The 21860-nt window shown below is 41.7% G+C and overlaps 1 protein-coding gene across 1 annotated transcript in view; it reads right to left on the bottom strand.

The window, feature by feature from the left end:
• The window catches only part of LOC141765075 (voltage-dependent T-type calcium channel subunit alpha-1I-like), a 166557-nt gene that overhangs the window by 97921 nt on the left and 46776 nt on the right, over positions 1-21860 (bottom strand). Inside the window, exons 5-8 of the mRNA XM_074630929.1 lie at positions 18029-18371; positions 17337-17429; positions 6063-6408; positions 5601-5974 (exon numbers count right to left, since the gene is read on the bottom strand). Coding sequence (XP_074487030.1) covers positions 5601-5974; positions 6063-6408; positions 17337-17429; positions 18029-18371 — 1156 coding nt within the window. The remainder of the gene's footprint in view (positions 1-5600; positions 5975-6062; positions 6409-17336; positions 17430-18028; positions 18372-21860) is intronic.

Raw genomic sequence — 21860 nt, 5'->3', positions numbered from 1 at the left:
CGATATAAGGAAGAACACACACACACACACAAAGGGCTAAATTTGGCACAATCATGAATTCCAGCACATCTCTATTCCACAGAGCTCCTCTGTAACTTTGGCGATGACGCTTCTGACATTTCAGAATCAATGAGCACTGTTTTGCATTTACATGTTTGTCTGTTTGCACTGCTTCATGTATATATGTGTGTGTGTGTGTGTGTGTGTTTGTCAGTACTAATGAGTGTTTAGCAGTGTGAAAAAACAGGCTAATGATGCGTGCCCACCAGTGTCGGTAACGATGTGACGGCCGACCGCTGTTTGCAGACCAGCCAAACAGCGTCGGCGGACCCTGGAGATCCATTACTGCGGTCTCATTACTGCAGACCTGGGAACAGATCTAAAGACTGGCGTGTTTTCCGGTCGGCTGATGTATGGAATAAAATAAGAAGATTGGGGATTTGACGTCACACTGAGGACAGCTGATTTAGGAAAGCAAACAAAAACAGCAAAACTTTAAAAAACAACCTGATGTGAAACAAGACCTAAAAATAAAGCCGATCCTTAATTCTAATATTAGTGAACACAAACTGGTGTGTGGATGGTTCCAGCATCTGGAGAAGCAATGCCGCCCTGAACACCAGCCTCTATACACACGGGTGACTAACTCTTTAGTATACATCGATAAACCTTGAATGCCTGTCCAGAGTAAAACAAAATTGGCATTGGCATGGTTTTTTAAAAACGCAGATGCAGAAAGGTTCAGCCTACCAAGTAGACTGAACTGAATGAACAGCACATTTGCAAACATGCATTAATCAACTGTACAAAAGCATAAGCAGGGGTCACTTGTGCTGCTCTGATCCAAATACTATCAAACCTCGGACATACTTTCCATGTTCGGCTGCAGACTTGTACCAGTCACGCAGATGTGCACGTGGTTACATTCATGCTACAATTGAGGGTCCGCGTCGGTCTGGCGTTCCACGCATGCTCATTCCCTGATCCTGATCCTGGTCATTTGTCTGACTGTGTAGGCTACAGAGTGTCTGACTTTGACACCACAGCCCACTCTTTGCACCCGTGTCCTAACAACAACAGTTAATAGGTTCCTTTTAAGCAGGACTGTGATCTTTCCAAACCATAACCAATGTGTTTTATTTGCCTAAACTTTAAACTTAACCATAGAAATGGCAGATCAGGAAACACTCACATGTTCTAATGGGTCATTTTGGAAGCTAAAGATGAACCTGGTTTGTTGTTTAGTAATATCATGTGATGATCCCATATGTGGACAGTTGTATAACATTTTGCAACAAGCTCAGCCTTTTTTAACCTTTTCACTACTGGGATGCTTTTAGCATGTAAAGCACAGCGAGTCTGAGTGCAACACCTTTCCACCTGTCTCATGTAACATTCCTGTGATGGAAAGCCACTGCTGTGGTTTCATAAATATCAGTAATGTGATAATGGAAATCACAACAAACCAAAATCCTCTAACGTGTCTCAAAAAAGTGATTTCCTGTAGAGAGCGAAAATATTTATTAAATAAGAGTATTTGTATGTTTCAGCAGAACCTTATTAATGCAGATAGCCGTCTTATTAAGGCTTGCCCCGCTGGTTATTGATTCTTCTATAATTCTCAGGTAGGGTTGCATTTATTCATAACATAAATTTTAGATGCAGGGTTTCAGAACCTCAGCTGCTCTCATTTTCTATTCTAAGACATCCGACTGTTTCCTGTGGATTGATTCATTGTCCTCCAAAACCCAATTATGATTTTATTTTTGAATTCTCTGACCTACTTTCGATTACCAAATATGTCTGGTTCCTGCCGTGATTTTTAATTTGCATGTGACAGCCATCCCCAATAAATCTGAAAGTCTGTGGGTGTTATTGAATATTTCGACCGTGGCCGCGGCTGCTCCTGCAACATCAATCTGGCGATTTCCTTCGGTTTTAATCTTGACACTTTGGCAGAGAGAGAGACAATCGTTCAGCCGCGTTGTTTGATCTCTATCCATCCCTGTCAAATCTCCAAAGTGCCCATCACGATGCTGCATTATTAATTCCCAAACAGCTGTTGAATTCTCTGAAGTGTCTTCTCACTCGAGCAATCCATCCTGTTCAATAGGATCTTGTATTTTCAGTAATGCACATGATACCATTGGAGCATCTAATGTCCCCTATGTCATCATTGTCATCTAAGATAATGACCCGAGAATTGTGATCATGTTTGTGAGTTAATCTCAGACCTTGCTCTTGAGAGCAAGGTCTGAGATTAACAGAACGAGTTAATAAACAAAACGATTTAATAAAAAAATTCTCCTAGGGGATCTAGGTGGGCTCCGTAGATGTCTTTCAATCTGATGTCTACGGTTATTAACTCGTTCCCTCGAGTTAGTAACTCGAGGGAACGAGTTACTTCATAGAGCACTTCTTCCAATCATTCCTGACAGTCCACGCATTGCTGATGTACGGCGAACCCCTAGGTGATGTACTTTGGTAAAGTTGGAAAGATATTGACAGATTCAAACTTCCTGGATCAATAACTCATAACAGAAACGTTGTTAAAATACAAATGAGGGCTCTTTCTAAATCAGGACACATTCTCTATGTGCAGCCGGCTGTGAGAGGGACCGTCTACAAAGTGCACTTCACTATTATACAGTGTAGTACCACCAAAATTACTTCACACATCAATGATCTCCTCATAGTTGTGCTATAACACTTAGTTTGGAAAAAAATATGCTTTTGCATAATTTTGGTGAATTTTTAACGGGAAAAATATTCAATTACTTCATTTTTATAAAGTGTAGTGCAATCAAAATGTCTTAATTAGTTTAATAAGTATAATCAGGAAGAGATCATTGATGTCTGAATTAATTTTGGTGGTACTACACTGCATAATACTGAAGTTATTGAATATTTTTCCCATTAAAAATTACTTCAAAAATTACCCTGAGTTACTAATGTGAGGGAACGAGTTAATAGAAATTGTCTCCTAGGGGATCTAGGTGGGCTCCGTAACTTTAGTTATGCCATTTCCAGGGTTATTTTTTTTCCTAAACTTATCTAAGTAGCTTTCTTGCCTAAACCTAAAGAAGTTGTTTCCTGTGAAGACGGAAGTTTATTTTGAAAAGACTGTATGTAATGAGCAGAAATTGACACGTGTTGCTGGACATTAGCAGAAAAACAAACAAAAGAGGAGGAATAACATAAGATATCATACGAAATGTTGTATGAGAATATGTTCTCCCATAACACTTGACACACACACACACACATCTCGCTTTCACAAACAAACTGGTTTGTTTTTATATAAGATACGCTTCCAAAATGAAGTCTGGTCGTCTGCCAAAGTGGCTGGTGGTCTAAATTATATCTACTGCAACTCAAGAAACAAAGCAAGGAATAAAAAAAAAAGGCATTTGGCTGACATTTCCTCTCACTGGTTATGTGTTGTTCCCACACCAACAGAACCACGGACCACAGGTGTAGCAGGACAGGTGGAATCGCCCCTCTACAGGATGAGGATCAGAGCGATGAGACAGATTAAGCCCTCTGATACCACTGTTCAAACAGAGAGAGGCACGACTCCGGTTTGCCAAACAGGCGGTGGAACCACACACATTCCAGCTCGCTATTTCCTCCCCAATAAAGGAGCAAAGTCTGTCTCTGCCTCTCTCGTTGTGTCTCTCTCTCTATTTTTAGAGCCCCTGAGATGAGAGACGACCCACCACTGCGGCGGTGGAAGGCGTAAGTGGGCGATGGTATAGCGAGAGCGAGAAATATTGATAGAAAGACAAAGAGTGCACAAAGCAGAGTGACAGAAAAGAGACAGGAAAGAAAAAAATCAGCAAAAGTTGAAAGAAAGCACCAGATTGCTAAGAGATCTTGATGATCTGAACCAAAGGTGAGATAATGTTCTGGTGGCCCTACCTACATGTCTACACTGTCGGCTATAGATTCACATTATACCGGTATCATAAAGGCAGATGGAGGAGAAGAGAGATGTAAGAAAGAGAGATGGATGTGCTGGAGAGAGAATGTAGAGGTTTACATTGCGGAGGAGTGTGGACATTGAGTGACAGAGAGAGACACTGAAAGAGACAGTGGGTTCACACTGCAAGAAACATGGCTGTCGGTTCACTCTAAAATAACTGTAGGCAGAGAGAAGGAGCAGCTTGTGCATCTATAAAATACTAAACAGGCAAATAAGCCTTTGTTTTTAACTGCTACCCATTCACAAATGTGCATTGCTAGCTTGCTGCTAATTGGGAAGTAATAACGAAATATAACAGATAGATAAATAACAAGACATTAACAATGAAACCTCCCTCCAAGCATTGTTCGATTTTTGTCTTTCAACTTGTAAAAGCTTGCGAAGCTAAGAATATTTCTAATTGGGTTCTCATTATTTTTTTCTATTGGCGTGAAGAGTTATTGATAGAATGAAATCACAAGACTGATGGCCATGGGAATTTAAAGCTAGGGTAGGGTCGTGTATTTTGCAAAGTGTTTTTGTTATGTTTGTTGAAATCCTCATTACATCCCGACAGCGATCAATAAATCAAATGCTCTTCCTTTGATTTGCTGAATCAGCCGAGACGTGCTTGCAGAGTCAGAGATAGTGTTGGACACGGTAATGTGCAAAGCATTTAGCGTGCAATAAGAACACCTTTCTTGCTTTTGGCGTGTCATTTGTACGACATGTAGTCTGTACTGACTGCAATATAAGCGCATTCGCGTACGTATGCTACAATCAGAGCTAGTGACGTAGAATAAGTAAGGGATAATGTACAGCGAGCCGGTCTTTGTTGTGAAATAAACCCTGACAGGGCGAAGCGGAGGGGGGTCTCTCATTGCCCTGAAGGGGTTTATTTCACAACAATGACCCGCTAGCTGTACATTATCCCGCTTATTACACGGCTACTTACTTAAGAAATCAATGATTTGACACAAAAACGGTCCTCCAGAGTCCGACATCAGAACTGCACCCATAGCAACGGTCTGTTATACAGAAATAACTGACCGTAGAACGCCGTGATTGACCGAATTGAGCATTCAACAAAGCCGTGTATTAAAACGTGAGAGAGACTGCTTATGGCGGGCAGGAAGGGAGGTGGATGGGTCCAAACGAGCATAACCAGGAGACCAGTGTTCGAGACCGGTGTTTTGTTTGGTAAGTTACATTAGTGATGCTTGTCACGTTTTTTAGTGACATTTGTTACGTGTTTTCCGTACCTATGTTACGTTGTTTTCGTACGCATTTTACTTAGTTTACGTACTTCTTTTAAGCCCAACCATGATGTTTTTCCTCAACATAACTAAAACGTTTTGTTGCCTAAACATAACTGTGGATATAGTTTTGTTGCATGGTGTACACATGACAAAGGCTAAAATGCATCCTCATGACACGCGGAATGTTCTTGTAATGTCGCGCTTTGTATGCACCTTCCTGTGAGATCGGGTTGGCAGAGTAGTTAGTGTATGCAATGATGTCTTTATTGACAACAATTTCTGCTTTTTGTGAGTGTGAACACATGGAACACCAGGAGAAGCTTTTTAAACATAAAGAAAGTTATGCAGCACAGAAGGAGGGCAGCAGGTGTCCGTACCTGCTCGTGGTGCTCGATGCCCATGCTGATGGTGTTGATTAGGATGGCGATCATGATGCCTCTGTTGAAGTACTTGCTCTCCACGATTCCCCACAGCTTCTTCCTGATGTTGCGCCCCAGATCCGTGCATTGTTTCTGAGGATTACAGCCCTCTTCCTGGCCTTTCTTGCCCTTCTCCTTGCCACCAGATTGTACCCCCTCCCTGTCCGTTTCCTCCACAGCTCCCTCCTCTGATTCATCGTTAACTGCACTGCGAGCTGGTCCCACCCCATCAGTGAGCGACAGGGCTGCGGCACACTGAGGGCAGCCGTCGGTGGCGGTGAGGGCCACGGCTGAGGCGTGGTCGGGTTTATTATGGTGGGGACAGGGTGGACCTGAAACGTTACAAATGGAGGGTGTTAAAGGGGTCAGTGTATAAAGCATGCATCTAAAATACTGCGAAAAATGCTTACAGTTACGTACCGCGCCTCGCCACTGCTCTCCTCTCACGTCCTCCTCTCCAGTTGGCCTTCCTCTCCCTCCCTTCTCCTCTTCCTCCTCCTCTACCTCTCCCAACGCCCCCGAAGCCGCGAGGTTTCCCCCGCAGGGTGTTGAAGAAGGAAACCGTTTGTCTCCTGGCCTTGCGGAGGATGTGGCAGACCAGCTGGAAGAGCGCCTCGTAGCAGTCCCCCGGTTCACTGGCCAGGGTGGAGGAGGACGAGCACCGCGCCCGCTGCTCCTGCATCAGCTGGTGCTCCCTCTGCTTGGTCTCTGAGAACTGAGTGGCGATGACCACGAGGCACAGGTTGATCATGAAGAAGGAACCAATCTGGGAGGATCAGAGCCATAAGAGATTTTTTAGACTCACCGAAATGATTATCTATTCCCAAAATGTAAAATGTGCTACATTTGAAAACACTGGCATGAAATGATCGGAGCTGTTAGCGGTCAGTTTCTGCCAGCTAGTCACACTGAATAAAGAACTCCCAGTAAGATGGCTCCAGGCCAGTGGAGTTTAGCTGCTGCTACCTCTAGCCTGTTAGCCCACTTGGCTGGACATAACACATTATACAATATGGTTGCAAACAAAGCTGCAGTGTGTTCAGGGAAAACATTGCAGCTACTGAGCTGGAACTGCTGCTGATTCTCTTGAGAGTAGGACCGCATTTTGCTACCAGAAAACCTCACCAGTTTTAGAACAGCCAACATTTCTTAATGTAGAACATTGACCGTACCTGCTTCAGTACCTGCTACATATCATATATTGCTGGATTCAGCACAACCATGCCATTTCAGCAAACTCTGATTGGTGTTTCTGGGACAATCCCAGCCAAAGCTACCTAAAAGTAAATGAATACAATCATCATAGACCTTCACATTTGATATTTCCACTTATTGTACTTATGTGTTTGTAGTACTGTATGTCCTCAATGCATCAATATATTCACATATATTCGTTCTTTCTTGTAAAACTTAGATTGAATGCCGTTCACACGGGACACATTTTACCCTTGAACCTCGTGTGATTTAGGGATGAGCTCCACAGGCCCCAAAGACTTTTTCTATTCTATCAATGAAACATATTGTAACCAAGTCTAGTACCAGTACTCAAAGTAAGGGCAGCTATTTGGCACAGCGCTGGTTCACAGTTAAAAGTCCAATTCATGTTCTCCACAGTGTGGATGTTAGATGACTCACAGTTGGGAGTACTAAAAATATCTGGATCTTTGATAAAGTGACAAAAGAAGCCTTTGTACAGAAGTCAACTATGACTGCCAAGGCTGCCCAATCTCACCAAATGGCGTATGAATGACACGGTAATTCGCCTTTGTTGCTTTTGACGTGTCATTTCACACCATGTAGTCTGTACTAACTGAAATGGAAACACATCCGTGTAAATATGCTACGCTCAGAGCTAGAGACGTAGAATAAAAACTAAGAAAGACTGCTTACGGTGGATGGGTCCAACAAACACAGGACTATCAACAAAAAAGGAACTTTGAATGCCAACTTACATGAAGTATATAGGACCAGTCAGACCTACATTTCCCTTTATTTATTTGTGGCTATATTATGACAGAGCCGTGTAGTCGTTTTCTTCCACATATCATTTGATAAGAGTTGAATCACTGTAGGTGGTTGTCAAGCTGTGCTGTCGGTTGCTGAACTTTAAACGCTGAACTCAGTGCATTACCGAAGACCAAAGACGTAACCAACCAGGGCAACACACTGAAGCGTACCCCTACTCAGGATTACCACCAAAAATAAGAAAGGCAAAATAACAAAGTGGCAGGCTCTTTAAACCTGCCTGGTGACTACAGAGTCAGGGTGCTCTAAACCAAAATTCCAAACTGGTCAAACAATTACCCAGTCAAAAGCACAACTAAACAAACAGCAATAACCACAACTGGTCTAGCAAAAAAGACAAACTCTACACTTAAAGGCCACAAGATACACACAAAACTTACGTTTACATCACCTCATGGAAGTTCTATCCCGGACGAGCCCCCATTTGTTACGCCCCACCTCCACAAGACACCATTACAACTCTCAAATCCATAGGATATATTAACAAGGAAATATGAACAGACAATATCAAGTCCTAAGCTGAGAGGCAGCAAAACCAGCAGTCCCCACACCAGAAGCCTCCGTCTTCTGCTGCTGGCACAGGAGCTTTTATGCATTTCCTTCCCAACCTCATTGAGCAAATGCAGCACACCTGGGCACCTCGTTGAGGAGTGCAGCACACCTGGGCAGAGCTACTGGAGAGGGAAAAGGGACAGCAGCATCGAAAACACATACAGCCGTAACAGTCATGATATCCACCAAACTCTTTTTCACTAAATCCCCCACAAAAAGGTTTCAGAGTACTTAAAGACATTTACACTTTTGTTCAGCTTTGCAGTTCCTTTGTAAAACCTGAAGCAATAGCTTTGAAGGAAGCGAGAATATCTGAGATTCAACACAAAACGTTCAGACCTTTTACCCTGGGGCCAACTCAACATGTTATCTAAAACACTTGTCTGAGAGATGACATAAACCTGGCCATGAGCCTGGTTGTCCTTGATTAGTGATGAAATGGTTGTTAGCAAAAGAAAGCCTCGTGAGAAATATTCAAACACGATAAAAGTCAGAAGAGGAAAAAAAAAAAATCCACTTTTTCTGCGCCCTATTCTCTCATTCATCATCTCTTTCTATCACTGTTGAACTCTCACAAGAATGTCTTTAACTCAAACCTGATTCAATGTGTCACTGTTAATCAAACCTAACCAGGTTTAAGGCCAATTTGAAGAATTTCCATTGCAGCGATCGCTTAGATTAATTATATAATCTGTTTTTAAAGGTTTGCTGTGCGGCAGTACGTTTGCAGCTCTTTACAGGAGACAGCAGGTGAAACAGATAAAAAGAGGAGTAAAGGGGTAAAGTCACCAAGAGAAGCTGATGTGGAAAAAGAGGAGGAGAGTGAAAGTGAGAAGGCAGAGAGGGGAGATGAAGCTGTGATCAATAGTGATTGTGAAGCTTGATAACCCCCCGTCTGCTCTCCCTTTGAACCGCTGTGACAAAGACTACGGAAGAGCAGGATAAAAAGTGTGTGTGTGAGTCAGTGTGTGTTTTTGCGTGTAAAGCTGCTCTTCATCGATCCAAGGCAGAGATTTGTGGTCGGACCGGCTGGTTTTCAAGCCAGCTCTCTGGACTCGCGGGGCTGAAAGGGAGAGCAGTGGCGGGTCCCAGCGCCCCGTTCAGCACCCTCGCTGATCCCATCAAATATTTATACTCACACTCTGTTGGAGCCCCGAAATACAATTAGATTGGTGTGTGGGACTGTGTGTGTGTGTGTGTGTGTGTGTGTGTGTTTAGCAGCTTCAGTGTTTGCAGCAGAGTGACATAATGACTATGTGTGAGGCAAGTGTGGGTGACAGTGAATGGAGGAACTATGTGTGTGTGTGTGAGAGTTTGCTCAAGAGGAAGGGAGACAAGGAATCAAGTAATGTGAAATGTGTTCAGAGAGGGAGTTACAGCATCTCTTGAAGCCTCTTTTAGCTCATTGTTTTGGTTTTAAAGGACATTTACTGTTGCCAGTATAGTATTTCTAACTGAGGGCAGTATACAAATGGACAGATTAGACAATGGGCCCCTGTGCATTTGAGCCCCCCCCTCATGTCTACAAACTCAAAGAGTTTACTTTTAGTCATTTGCATTTCGGTCATTTGTCATTTGTCATCTATTTTTTGTCGTTTTGGCTTTCGTTTGGCGTGTCTCTGTGATTGTTTCGGGTCTATTTCTGGTTGTTTAGCCTCTTTCTGTGGAGGTTCTGCATCTATGTTTAGTCGTTTTGCGTGTCTCCGTGATTGTTTCGGGACTATTTTATGGTCGTTTTGCGTGTCACTGTGATTGTTTTTGGGTCTATTTTTTTGTTGTTTTGCATGTCTTGGTTATTGTTTTGGGTTTATGTTTAGTTTTTTTGCATCTCTTTGTAGTAACTTTGTGTCTCTATGTGGTCATTTTGTGTCTCCTTGTAGTCGTTGCATCTATTTTCTAGTCATTATACGCTATTTTATATGTCATTTATGTTTTTTTGTGGTCATTTTGTGTCGTTTGTAGTTGTTATGTGTAGGTTCATGGTTGTTTTGTGTCTATTTTCAGTCATTATGTGTCTCTTTGTGGTCATTTTGGGTTATTGTTGTGGTTTTGTGTGTCTTTGTGGTCATTTAGCATCTTATTGTGATCATTTTGTGTCTATTTACATCATTTGGTGTCTCTTTATTGTCATTTGGGGTTGTTTGTAGTGGTTTTGTGTATGTTTGTGGTCATTTCGCATCTATTTGTGATTGTTCTGCGTTTTTTTCCAGCAACATTTTGTGAGTCAGGACCCCTGACCCCTCGGGCCCTTGGGCCTGTGCCCGGTAGGCCCGTTCAGTAATCCAATCATGCTTGCACAGTGTCAAATCAGAAGGCTTACCACGCTGCGCGGCTCTGTAACAAAACAGGTTGAGGCTGGCATTTAAACGGTATTAAACCTTAATTCCACAGGACCAAGCTACTTTCCATGGAAAGCCTTTAATTCCACTGAGTCCTCTCGTCTAAGCTGCTCTACATGATGCTAATCAGTGTACAGCAACTCTCAAACTCCCTCCATCTTTATCTCACTTTTTTCATCTGTCTCTCCATCTGTCACACTCTCTCTCTCATCACTGTTTGCATCTCGTCTTGCACTCTCATATCACTCACTCTCTCACTTCAATTCAATGCAATTTAACACGCTTAATCTGCATGAATATTACGTGAGGGAAATTGTCAAAGTATGTAAATACAGCCTGAACCTCTCTCTCTCTCTCTCTCTCTCTCTCTCTCTCTCTCTGGCTCAGATGCTGTCGCTCGCTCTCTTCTATCTCTCCATGCTCAGTGTCGTGCAGTATTAAAGGAAACATAATTAAAAGTCTCATCATCTGTCTGCTCGTGAGATGAGGACGAGCGGGGATATGAACAGAACTTTTAACATGTGAATAGTAACGCTTAAATCACTTTCCCCCACTAAGTCGGTTTGCGAGACAAGCCTTGAAACACGCCGCAACAAAGCCGACAACATCCTGACTGTCAAGTCGTGTCTCTGTGGAAGAGAAAAAGGCCGATATATGCAACGACTGCAGGGAGTAAAATCCTGCTATGATGCTTAGTCTATACAACGCTTTTAAGCATGATTAATTAGAACATCATTCATCTTGAGATGCATTACACAGCGAGAATCTGCTTCCTCGTTTAGATAATGTTTCAGGCTTTAGTTCAGAGGAGAGACATGAGGGAACATTTTAGTTTCAATTCTAGCAATTAAGTTGATTTGATCCAGAATCTGGAGATGCTTTTATTCCTTTAAAGGACCGGTGTGTAACATTTAACGGGAAGATAAAAACCTGAAATTAAGAATGGTTGTTTTCGTTAGCTTAGAATGAGTCCTTCATATCTACATAGGGAGTAGGTCCTCTTCACAGAGTCCTCCATGTTGCTGTGCCATGTTTCTACAGTAGCCCAGAACAGACAATCCAAACACTATCTCTAGAGAGAGACTTTCAGGTTTTTACGTTACCTGAAGGCCACCGTAGTTCTACAACACGCTTGTGAAACTGCTGTAACGTGAGTCGCAGAGTGTTAAACCATGGTACCGCCAGCCGCCGTCTGACTTCCGTTGCTGCTAAAGTAGTGTTATTATGGTAAGGATGTAGCGGTGTTACCACGGTTTTACACTCGGCGGCTCACGTTGCCGCAGTCTTAGGAAGGGAGGGGTAAGCAGAGGGGTACCCAAGTTGGTTGCAATCTGCAACCACAACACTAGATGTCGCCAAATCAAAATGTATGCCTTTATTTGTTAGTGATAATGGAGAGAGACAGGAAATATGGAGACAGAGGACTGTTTAATGCTGACAGATTTCAAGTAGTCCTTAAACTGCACATGTCTAAAAGAGCATTGGTAGTGATGCTAGCTGATGCATCTAAGTTATTGGAATGTGTTTTTGTTTTAATCACAAACTGTGACAAGGGAGCGAGTAGTTGCTGTGAGTTTTAAGACTTTGGTGAACCATTAGGTTACAACTTGGTTAACACTCTCCTTTGAAACTGATTCCCATCTCTACTTTAACATTAATGCTAACATAGCATGCTAACATCAACATGTTACAAATGTGCCAAATGTTAAATGCTAAATATTAGCATCTAACGCTAATATTAGGGCATTAGGATTAGGGCTGCGTATCGTTTAAAAGAATTGCGACACCAGTAACCTTAAAGTGATACTGATACCAATCCTGTATGGGTTGTAGCTGCATTGGTAGTAGGCCAATCACACAATGCATTAAATCAAAGAACACTTGTTGTGATTGGCTGCGAGCATAACCACAAATAGAATTTTTTTTTCTGATCTGGGATCAAAAAGGATTGAATGCAAGTATTGTTTGACTGCAGGAGTTCCGATACTACTTGGTACTGGGTTATTACAGTCGATAACTAAGCCCTAATTAGCATGCTAACAAACCAACGAGACAAATGTCAGCCTGATAACACCGAATTGTTATTAACATACATGTTAACATGCTTGAGTATTTAGGTTAAAGTACAACTTTTAAATGTATTTTTAAAGGGTTTCTTTACTTGCCATGTCTAATATTTCAATGCACCATGTAAATGAGACATGCTGTACAGTACATATGAACTTGCCTTTCCTTAAAGCGTTTTAATTCTAAATGTTGGGACACAGAACGACCTAATGTATGACACAGTGTTAAACCTGATTCTGTGATCGGTGTGTCTGTGAGCCCGGAGGACACGCTGAGGGACTCGCTCTAATTAATAACATTTCACTTAAGATCAAAGAGGGAGACCAACATGTGGTCGCTTCCTCTCTCCCGTCCTCCAATCCTCTCTCTGATTTCATGCCGACGCTTCTAGCCCATCATCACCACCTCCTGATTCCCTCTCTTCATTGATCCATCCACCCTTTCCCCACCCCTCCTCCACTGCTTCCCTCTCTTCAGCTCACTCACCATCTCCCTCCACACTTTCCCTCTCTCCTTTACACTTCCCTCCATCCCTCTATTTTCTCTTCACTTTCATCATCTCTTACTCCCCACCAGCACTTACTCCACTCCTTAGTCATTTCCTTCCTTCCTTTCCTCCTCCCTCTACCCCTCCTCACTGATGTTTTCACATCAAAAGGCAACCATGTTATCACATAATATCTGTGGCGATGGCAATCATGTTGCAGAAAATGATGTCCCAAGGCAAAAAACTGAAAAAAGAGTGTGGGAATGTCTCCTTTTCAGTGTGTCTGTCAATAATGTGTTTTCTGATATAACTATTACACTAGTGGAGCTCAATAATAGGGACGACTGCCAGAGCAGGCCATGGTATTAAAATGATACCGCCTATCAAACCAATGGAGCCAGCCACGGCAGTTTAGTGTAAACAGACACAACGTAGATAGAAGGTCAAGCCATGAGGGTATGGATAACTGGATATTTGTTTGTGCAGGTTTTGCATCTATATTTAATAATTTTGCCTCTTATTGTGGAGGTTTTGCATAAAATGTGTATTGTTTTGCCTCTTTTGTGGAGGTTTTGGGTCTATCTTTAGTCATTTTGCCTCTTTTTGTGGTGTTTTCAATCTATTTTCAATTGTTTTGACTCTTATTGTGGATGTCTGGCATCTGTTTTTAATCGTTTTGCATCATTTTGTTGAGGTTTTGGGTCTATTGTTAGTCATTTTGCCTCTTTTTGTGGAGGTTTTGCATCTATTTATAGTCATTTTGCCTTTTTTTTGTGGAGGTTTTGCATCCATTTTTAATCATTTTGGCTCTTTTGTGGTGGTTTTGCATCTATTTATAGCCGTTTTACATGTAATTGTGGATCTTTTGCATACATTTTTACTAGTTTTGGCTCATTTTGTGGTGGTTTTGCATTCATTTTTAGTGATTTTGTGCCTCTTTTTAATAACCGATGGCAATCATGATACAGAAAATGATGTCCCACGGCAAAAATCTGGAAAAGACCGGGGGAATGTCTCCTTTTCAGCGTGTGAGTCAATAAATGTGTTTTCTGATATAAATATTTGATATAACTATTACACTAGTGGAGCTCGATAATAGGGATGACTTCCTGAGCAGGCCATGGTATTGCAGTTTTTCTCAATTGTTTACACACAAATACTGGTACTTGACACACAATGACCACAACATGTAACTCATGCAGCAACCCCCTGAACCAATTCTGCTAAACTACAAGCACAATTCCTGCTTTACACTCAAATTGCAGTTCTAAAACACACTTTTTTCAAAACACTACACACAATTCTCTGCATTTGGCACAATTTTCATGAAGAAAATCTCGTTTTCACAAGGAACACACTGTCATTCAAAATTCTAAAGTCAATTGCCCTACTATGCACACTGACTCATCACATGGGCAAACACCTGTCACACAGTGTTACAATTAGCAATCAGAGCTTTAGAATAAAAGGGCAAACATTGCTTGTGATGTGGATGAGGTGCTGTGGCCAGACCGAAACAGAAGAGAGGATGCAGCATAGTTTTTTTTTTCGTTTTTTTTTACTGTAACTGTATACAGTAAATTCCTCTGTTGTTTTGTATGTAGACCACTGTATGTGCAACTTTGTGTTGGTTGGGATGTTCACTGTGTACATTGTTTTTGTGGGGAAAATAAAATATATTTGTTACCGTGTATTTGTGTGTTCTGAGTATGAAAACAATATTCTAAAATATTTTACAACACACTTATGTATGTGCTGTCTGTAGTAAGTGTAACACTGAACAAAAAAAAGGCCTAAGTCATTATGATGAATGGAGAAGAAGTGTTTTCCATTCATCATAGTGTTTTACATTGAGCACATCAGTGTTCAACTGGTTCTTATAAATGTCTATTCATATGATGGTTTGTGTGTGTCATTTGAAAACAAAATACCATTTTGAGAAGAAATAACATTGTTTTGAATGTAAAGTTTCATTTTGCAGGAGAATTGAGGGGTTTTGCCCATTGTGTGTGTGTTTTTTGATTTGTGTGTAGAGTTCTGAGAGTATGAGGCATGCTTTCAGAAAATGTGTGTAAACAATCAAGAAAAACTGTAAAATGACACCGCCTATCTAACCAATGGAGCCAGCCACGGCAGTTTAGTGTAAACAGATACAACGTAGATAGGAGGTCAAGCCACGAGGGATATTGATAACTGGATATTTGTTTGTGTGCCTCTTTGCAGGTGTGTGTTTCTGCGTGACTGAGAATAATCTGTAGAGTGACAGCTGCATGAATGATGCTCAGTATACATGCTCAGTGAGAAAATGAAGGCAGGAGGGGGGTGGATGAAGAGAGGCGGAAGGAGTGGAAGAAAGGAAATTAAGGAAAAGAGTGAGAAACAGAAGGATGGAAGGACATATTAGCAGAGTCAGGGATTGATATATGTCAGGAAAAATACAGAAAGGTAGAGGTAGATATTTAGGGAGAGTAATGGAAGAAGAAATGAGGGTGAGAAAAGAGGAGAAGGAGAAGAGAGGCAGAGCTTGTGCCTGAATCTGAAGGCAGGCAATTAAAAGTGTAATAAAAAAGACAAGACAGCCCCTGGGTTGGAAAGTAACCGGGACTGGCAGTCACGCTGCATTATGATAACACACACACACACATACTCACACACACGCTCTGCCAGGCTAAAACAGAAATATACTGAAGGGAACACGCATCAACACTCGCACACAAAAGCAAACACACCCACAGATACAGAAGCTAAAGGACTGGAATTAAAAAGTGTTTTATCAGAACAAAAGGGGGATTCTTCAGGGATTTCAGCTCAGCTTTCACTGTGACACTGACAGCCTTGTGTGTGTGTGTGTGTGTGTGTGTGCGTGTGTGTGTGTGTGTGTGTGTGTGTGTGTGTGTGTGTGTGTGAGTGAGTGTGTGGGTGGGTGTGTGCATGGGTAAGCAGGTGAGAGAGCGAGAGAGAGAGAGAGAGCTTTTCATTGAAGTCATCCGTAGCTTGGCAACAAAAACAGGAAGTGTAAATGTAGGTTGGCTGACTGCAGAAACTACATCACCACTGCATGTGTGTGTGTGTGTGTGTGTATTAGTAGGTGTGTGCCTGTGTGCATCAGACCTCAATATTATCAATATATTGAACTTTCATTGCATTGTAGTGATGCGACTTTATCATGTTAATGTTGAAGCAATTCAAAATGCCAATGGAACACAGTTTTGATTCGTTTATATGTGATTTTACAGTTCACCATATTCTAGGGCTGTCAATCAATTGTGATTAATCGCATGATTGTCTGTAGTTAAACTCGAGTAATCGCTAATTAATCGCACATTTTTTATCTGTTCAAAATGTTACTTAAAGGGAGATTTTTCAAGTATTTAATACTTTTAACATGAGAGTAAATATGCTGCTTTATCCAATTATTTATTATTGGAAATCAATTAACAACACAAAACAATGACACACATCGTCTACCAAACCCTCACAGGTACTGCATTTAGCATAAAAAAATATGCTCAAATCATAACATGGTAAACTCATGAAGCCCAACAGGCATCAACAGCAGGCACCCCTTTTCTAAATGGCCATGCCAGTTTATTTCTCGCCAGAATTTAGCATAAGTTTGGAGCGTTATTTAACCTCCTTCCCGTCAAGCTAGAATGACGTGATTGGTACCAATGGATTCATTAGGTTTTTAGTTTTATATGATACCAGTATCTTCACTGTATCTTTAAAACTGAGCCCGCTACAACCTTAACATTGCAAGTTAATGCGTTAAAGAAATTAGTGGCGTTAAAACAAATTTGCGTTAACGCGTTATTATTACACTGCTGTGTTGAATACTCGATTCTGATCGGTCAATCATGGAGTTCTGCGGTCTGTATTTTCTGTATTACAGACCGTTGCTATGTATAACAGACCGTTGCTATGGGCGCAGCTCTTACGTCGGATTCTGGCGGACCATTTTTCCTCCAAAATATTGATTTCTTCAGTAAGTAGCTCTCCCCTTCAAGGCTGCGCGTTGGGGTGCAGCATCGCCCTGTTGGGGATTCTTTCACAACAATGACCGGCTTGGTGTACATTATCTCTTACTTATCGCGTTAACTTTGACTGCCCTACTATATTTTCATAAATATCTAAAAGTATCCTCCTTGCAGCATTGCGATGCTGTTGATCAGCCAGCCCTATAAGAACACCTTCCTGTACTGTATGTGTGTGAGTGTGACTTACAATAATCAGCAGGATGAAGTAGATGAAGTTGTAGAAAGAATGAGCATCCATCACGTAGTACATGATCTCCACCCAGCCCTCCAGAGTGATCACCTACAGTCAGGGGGGGGAAAGGTCACAGTGAATAAACAATAGCATCCACAGAGAGTCTGCTCACACGGGGCTGAAATACTCCTGTTGAAGGAACAGTTTGACATTTTTGGGGAAAATGTGCTTATTTGCTTTCTGGCGAGAAACAGTGCTATCGAACTTCTCGTCTAACTTTCTGCCCGTTAAATATAAAAAGCTACAGCAGCCAGTGAGCTTAACACAGGAAGGAAAGGTTATATGGAGACGCTGTAAAGTTCACCGCAAATCTAGAATTCAGTTAACCTCTTTATTTGTCCTGAACTGCTGCCTTGGTTTGTGAAACTGGTATATATCTGATATGTATTCAGAATAACTTTTTGAACTTTTGTAGTGTCAGTGGTAGTTTTCACTATATTTTGGTTTGTGCTCTTTGACTATACTGTGAGGTTCTTATTCCATGAAGCTCAACATCTTGAGCCCACTTAGGACATCAGAACTTAAGTTATAAATTGTCATGAACCATGAACAACTATAGAATATTAATCAGTAGTTTAAAGGTGAAAAACAAAGCGGTCCGGTTGGTGCTCTGCTTATATGGCACCAAGTTGACCAAAAGCTCTCACCTGGAAGATGACAATCCAGGCATAGGCAATGTTGTCAAAGTTGATGGCTCCTTTGTGGGGGTTGCTGTACCCGGTATGACACCTGGTGTAGTACCGGTTCCAGTTGACACAGAGCCCCGCTACACTGATGCTGCCGTTGGCCAGAGGCTCGGGGCTCAGGCCCAGAGACTGGCGGTACAGGGCGTCGTCTTTGTCCAGGCAGCACGTCCTGCCTCCCTCGCGGCGGGCCGGGACGTCGTTACAGGACATGATGCCGTTGTCGACCGGCAGGGAGCAGATGAAGGGTCGCTCGTCATCCTCGTCGGCCATGTAGTAGGGCCGAGGCAGACTGATACCCGTAGTGCTGGGAGTGTGGGGGGGAGAAGGTGGTGAGTACAATGCTACACTAAAAACTAAAGGCTTGTGTTTCTCCCTTTTAAAACACCTTGGACTTCATTTCATGAAATACATTTAAAGGGTCAAGTTAAAGAAAAGAACAATTAGAAAAACCATCACATTAAAAACAAAGCATTACATTTAAGCAAGTTCTTCAAAATATATATTTATAACGTGACTTAATGTTGCACTAAATGGCCCAAATAATTGTGAGAATCGGAGTTGATAGCAATTTAAGTAGGTAATTATCATTCAAACCAATGTTTTCTTGCTTGAATTTGATCTGTAGCAGGCGGCAACCTCTGGGTCTGAAAAGATGCTGAAGTACCTTAAACCTGCATTCTTTCTACCAGCCAGCAGGGGGCGACTCCTCTGGTTGCTAAAAGAAGTCTGATTGTATAGAAGTCTATGAGAAAATGAGCCTACTTCTCACTTGATCTATTACCTCAGTAAACATTGTAAACATGAGTTTATGGTCTCAATCGCTAGTTTCAAGTCTTCTTCAACACAGCATGATGTTCATTTAGTAAATTATGGTCCCATTTAGAGTCAGATAGACCATAAAGCAGGGGATGCTTTAGGGCGGGGCTACCTTGTGATTGACAGGTCGCTAGTTTTTAAACAGTGACTCATACTAAATGCCATACTATGACATGCTGCAAATCGAGGCCGGGCGTAAACTATGACTGCTCGATTAGTAATCAGTAATATTTGGAAATCAATTTTAAGCCTGGCTGGTGCAGAGATGCCATAAATAGAGTTATGTAAAGTGTGTGTGTGTGTGTGTGTGTGTGTGTGTGTGTGTGTGTGTGTGTGTGTGTGTGTTTGTGTGTTTGTGTGCTAGTTTTCAATGGGAATTTTACACAGAGCAAAACCACTTGTCCTTCATGGCCATTTCCAACATTTTGTGTGGTGTGAGAACTGAAAGCAGAAGATATAATGATCACAGACAGAGAGACGAGTGGATGAAAGGATGGAGAGAGAGAGAGAGAGATGATTATGTTTGTAATGGTAAAATTGAAAGAAAATGACACCAGAGACACAGACAGAGAGAAGCAGTGATGGAGACACGTTAACCCCGACACAACGAGCTGATACCGTCTGTCTGACGGAGTCTGACGGAGCATTGTTGGTTGTATTCGACACATATTTGTTTCCTTCGGTCGGAGATAGCCGTCTGATTGGCTGCTCAGCCGAGCGAATCTAATGTGGCGTCTACTTATTTTTTCTACCTTTTTCTTCTTCCACAAACAGACTCAAAAATGCAGGCTGTCAATCATATCACAGGCTGAAAAACACAAAAGAAAACTTTGCGCTGCCTTCCGAGCATAACCTGTTAAATCAAAATCACAGCAGCGTAAACATGGGTGCTTAGTTTGTTGTGTTTGTCTCTCTTTGATATTCTCTGGACTGCAAATACGGAGATATACTGAAACGTTTATCCCATCAGAACATACATGCAGGCCAGCGGTCAGCTGGTTTTTGAAAGGCAATAAAGTGCAACCTTTAACAGAGAAGAGGGGAAGTAATGTGAAGCATCACATAGAGTTTGACCAGTCGGCCTTGCCAATGGTATTTCTTTGCAGTCGACTAGGCGTGTCAGGGCTTTTACAGAGAGACAGAATATGACTTCACTTTGTTAAATGAGTTCCAGTGAGAGAGAGGCAATTTCAACTTTTGTGTTCAAAGATGTTGAAGGTGAAAGAGAAGGATATAAGGATATAAGAAGAGGAAGAGAGGGACACTCTAGGGATAAAATGGAAGCCCGAAATGAAGGAAAGAAAATTGCATGGTGGAAAGAAGACATTAGATAGAGAAAGAAAAAAAAAAAAAAATGTAAAAAATAAAATGCCATATAAAGAAAGAAACTAAATGGAAAGAGATGAGAAATCCAAAAACTGAATCAATAACTGAAAGAGGGAAGGCAAAAAAACAAGAATAATATGTGAGGCAAAAAAAGCAAAGCAAAAGAGAGACAGTAAAGGTGTTTGCATTGCCATTACAAAAAGAGCAAGACAGAGAACAGCAAAGGTCTGTGTGATCTCACTACTTTAATCCGAGAGCAGGCTGCTATTTAAAGGGCAGACCGAAGAAAGGGATACAGATGAATGCAGACGTTGGTTAGCAATTACGTCTGACCTGGTATCTGAGAAGGCTCCATAGGAGCAGCATTGTGAGTGCTACCCTGTCCCTCACTCAGTCCACGTCTTTGTTACACTCTTTGTGTCTCTTTCAGCGACTCTGTGTCTCTGTATTGTGCTGCGCTGAATAGGAGCTATTATCAAGCCCACTGACCTGAGGAGGAGACGCAGCCTTTTTTACATCAGTTAAGTTTACCCTGTAGCTCTGGATATTTCTGATCACATCTCTGTATCCTCATCTTTTTTTCCATCACATCACCGATGAAATCTTAACCCAAATGTGCCACGAGCATGTCTTGGCGTCCAACAAAAGCATTTTGGTATGAATGTAATTACCACAAGTTTAGAGAGTTGTTGGCAAATTTAAAGCAAACTTTTGAAATGTCGCAAAAAAATGAACGTGAATTAGGTGTTTTCATCAACTGGTTTGGAATGAATAAACTCAGCTACAGCGTAGTTTGGTATGAATTTGGCGCTATAGGCTACGCATGGCTGTAATGATAAGAAGAAGTAGAGGTGGAGAACTGGAAACAAAACAAGTCGGCTTGGCCATCTAAACATCTACAGGAGAAAAATGGAGAGTGAACTTAGCTCCACCCTCTCATGTCACTTCTGATTCCAAAAAATCTAGACGCAACAGCCGAAAACCAAGAACGTGACGGCCAAAAGCCAAGAAGGCGACGGCCAAGAACCAAGATTTATTTGACCTTTATTTAACCAGGTAAAATCAATTGAGAACCAATTCTCATTTACAATATGGCGATGGCCAAAAACCAAGATGGCGATGGTTAAAAATCTAGATGGCGTTGACCAAAAGCCAAGATGGCGACAGACAAAAACCGAGATGGCAACCATCTTAGTTTTTGGCTGTCACCTACTTGGTTTTTGGTCATCACCATCTTTGTTTTTGGCCGTCACCATCTTGTTTTTTGGACGTCGCTTTCTTGGTTTTTGGCTGTTGCCATCTTGATTTTTAACCGGGCCAAAAACCAAGATAGTGACGGTTAAAAATCAAGATGGTGACAGCCAAAAAACACTATGGTGAAGACCAAATACCAGGAAGGTGACAGCCAAAAACCAAGATGACAACGCAATTTAGGAAAATGTATCGCTGTTTCCAAACAACTTTTCTAATGTGATATGTCAAAATGTACATAAAAATATGTGAATTGGAAACACGGCTATTGTTTCCACCAGCAGCAGGCAGATATTGTAACTATTGTAACTGTCAGACAGACTAAGTTTGGAGAGTAAATATTGGACTCATATTTCTCAGGTGGTCTAGAAACATTCAGTCAAGGTAGCGTTCTCTTCCT

Source organism: Sebastes fasciatus, chromosome 3 (genome assembly GCF_043250625.1).
Source record: "Sebastes fasciatus isolate fSebFas1 chromosome 3, fSebFas1.pri, whole genome shotgun sequence".
NCBI lineage: Eukaryota > Metazoa > Chordata > Actinopteri > Perciformes > Sebastidae > Sebastes > Sebastes fasciatus.
Note: the sequence above shows the minus strand (reverse complement) of the source record. Positions and strands in the feature narration are given on the sequence as shown.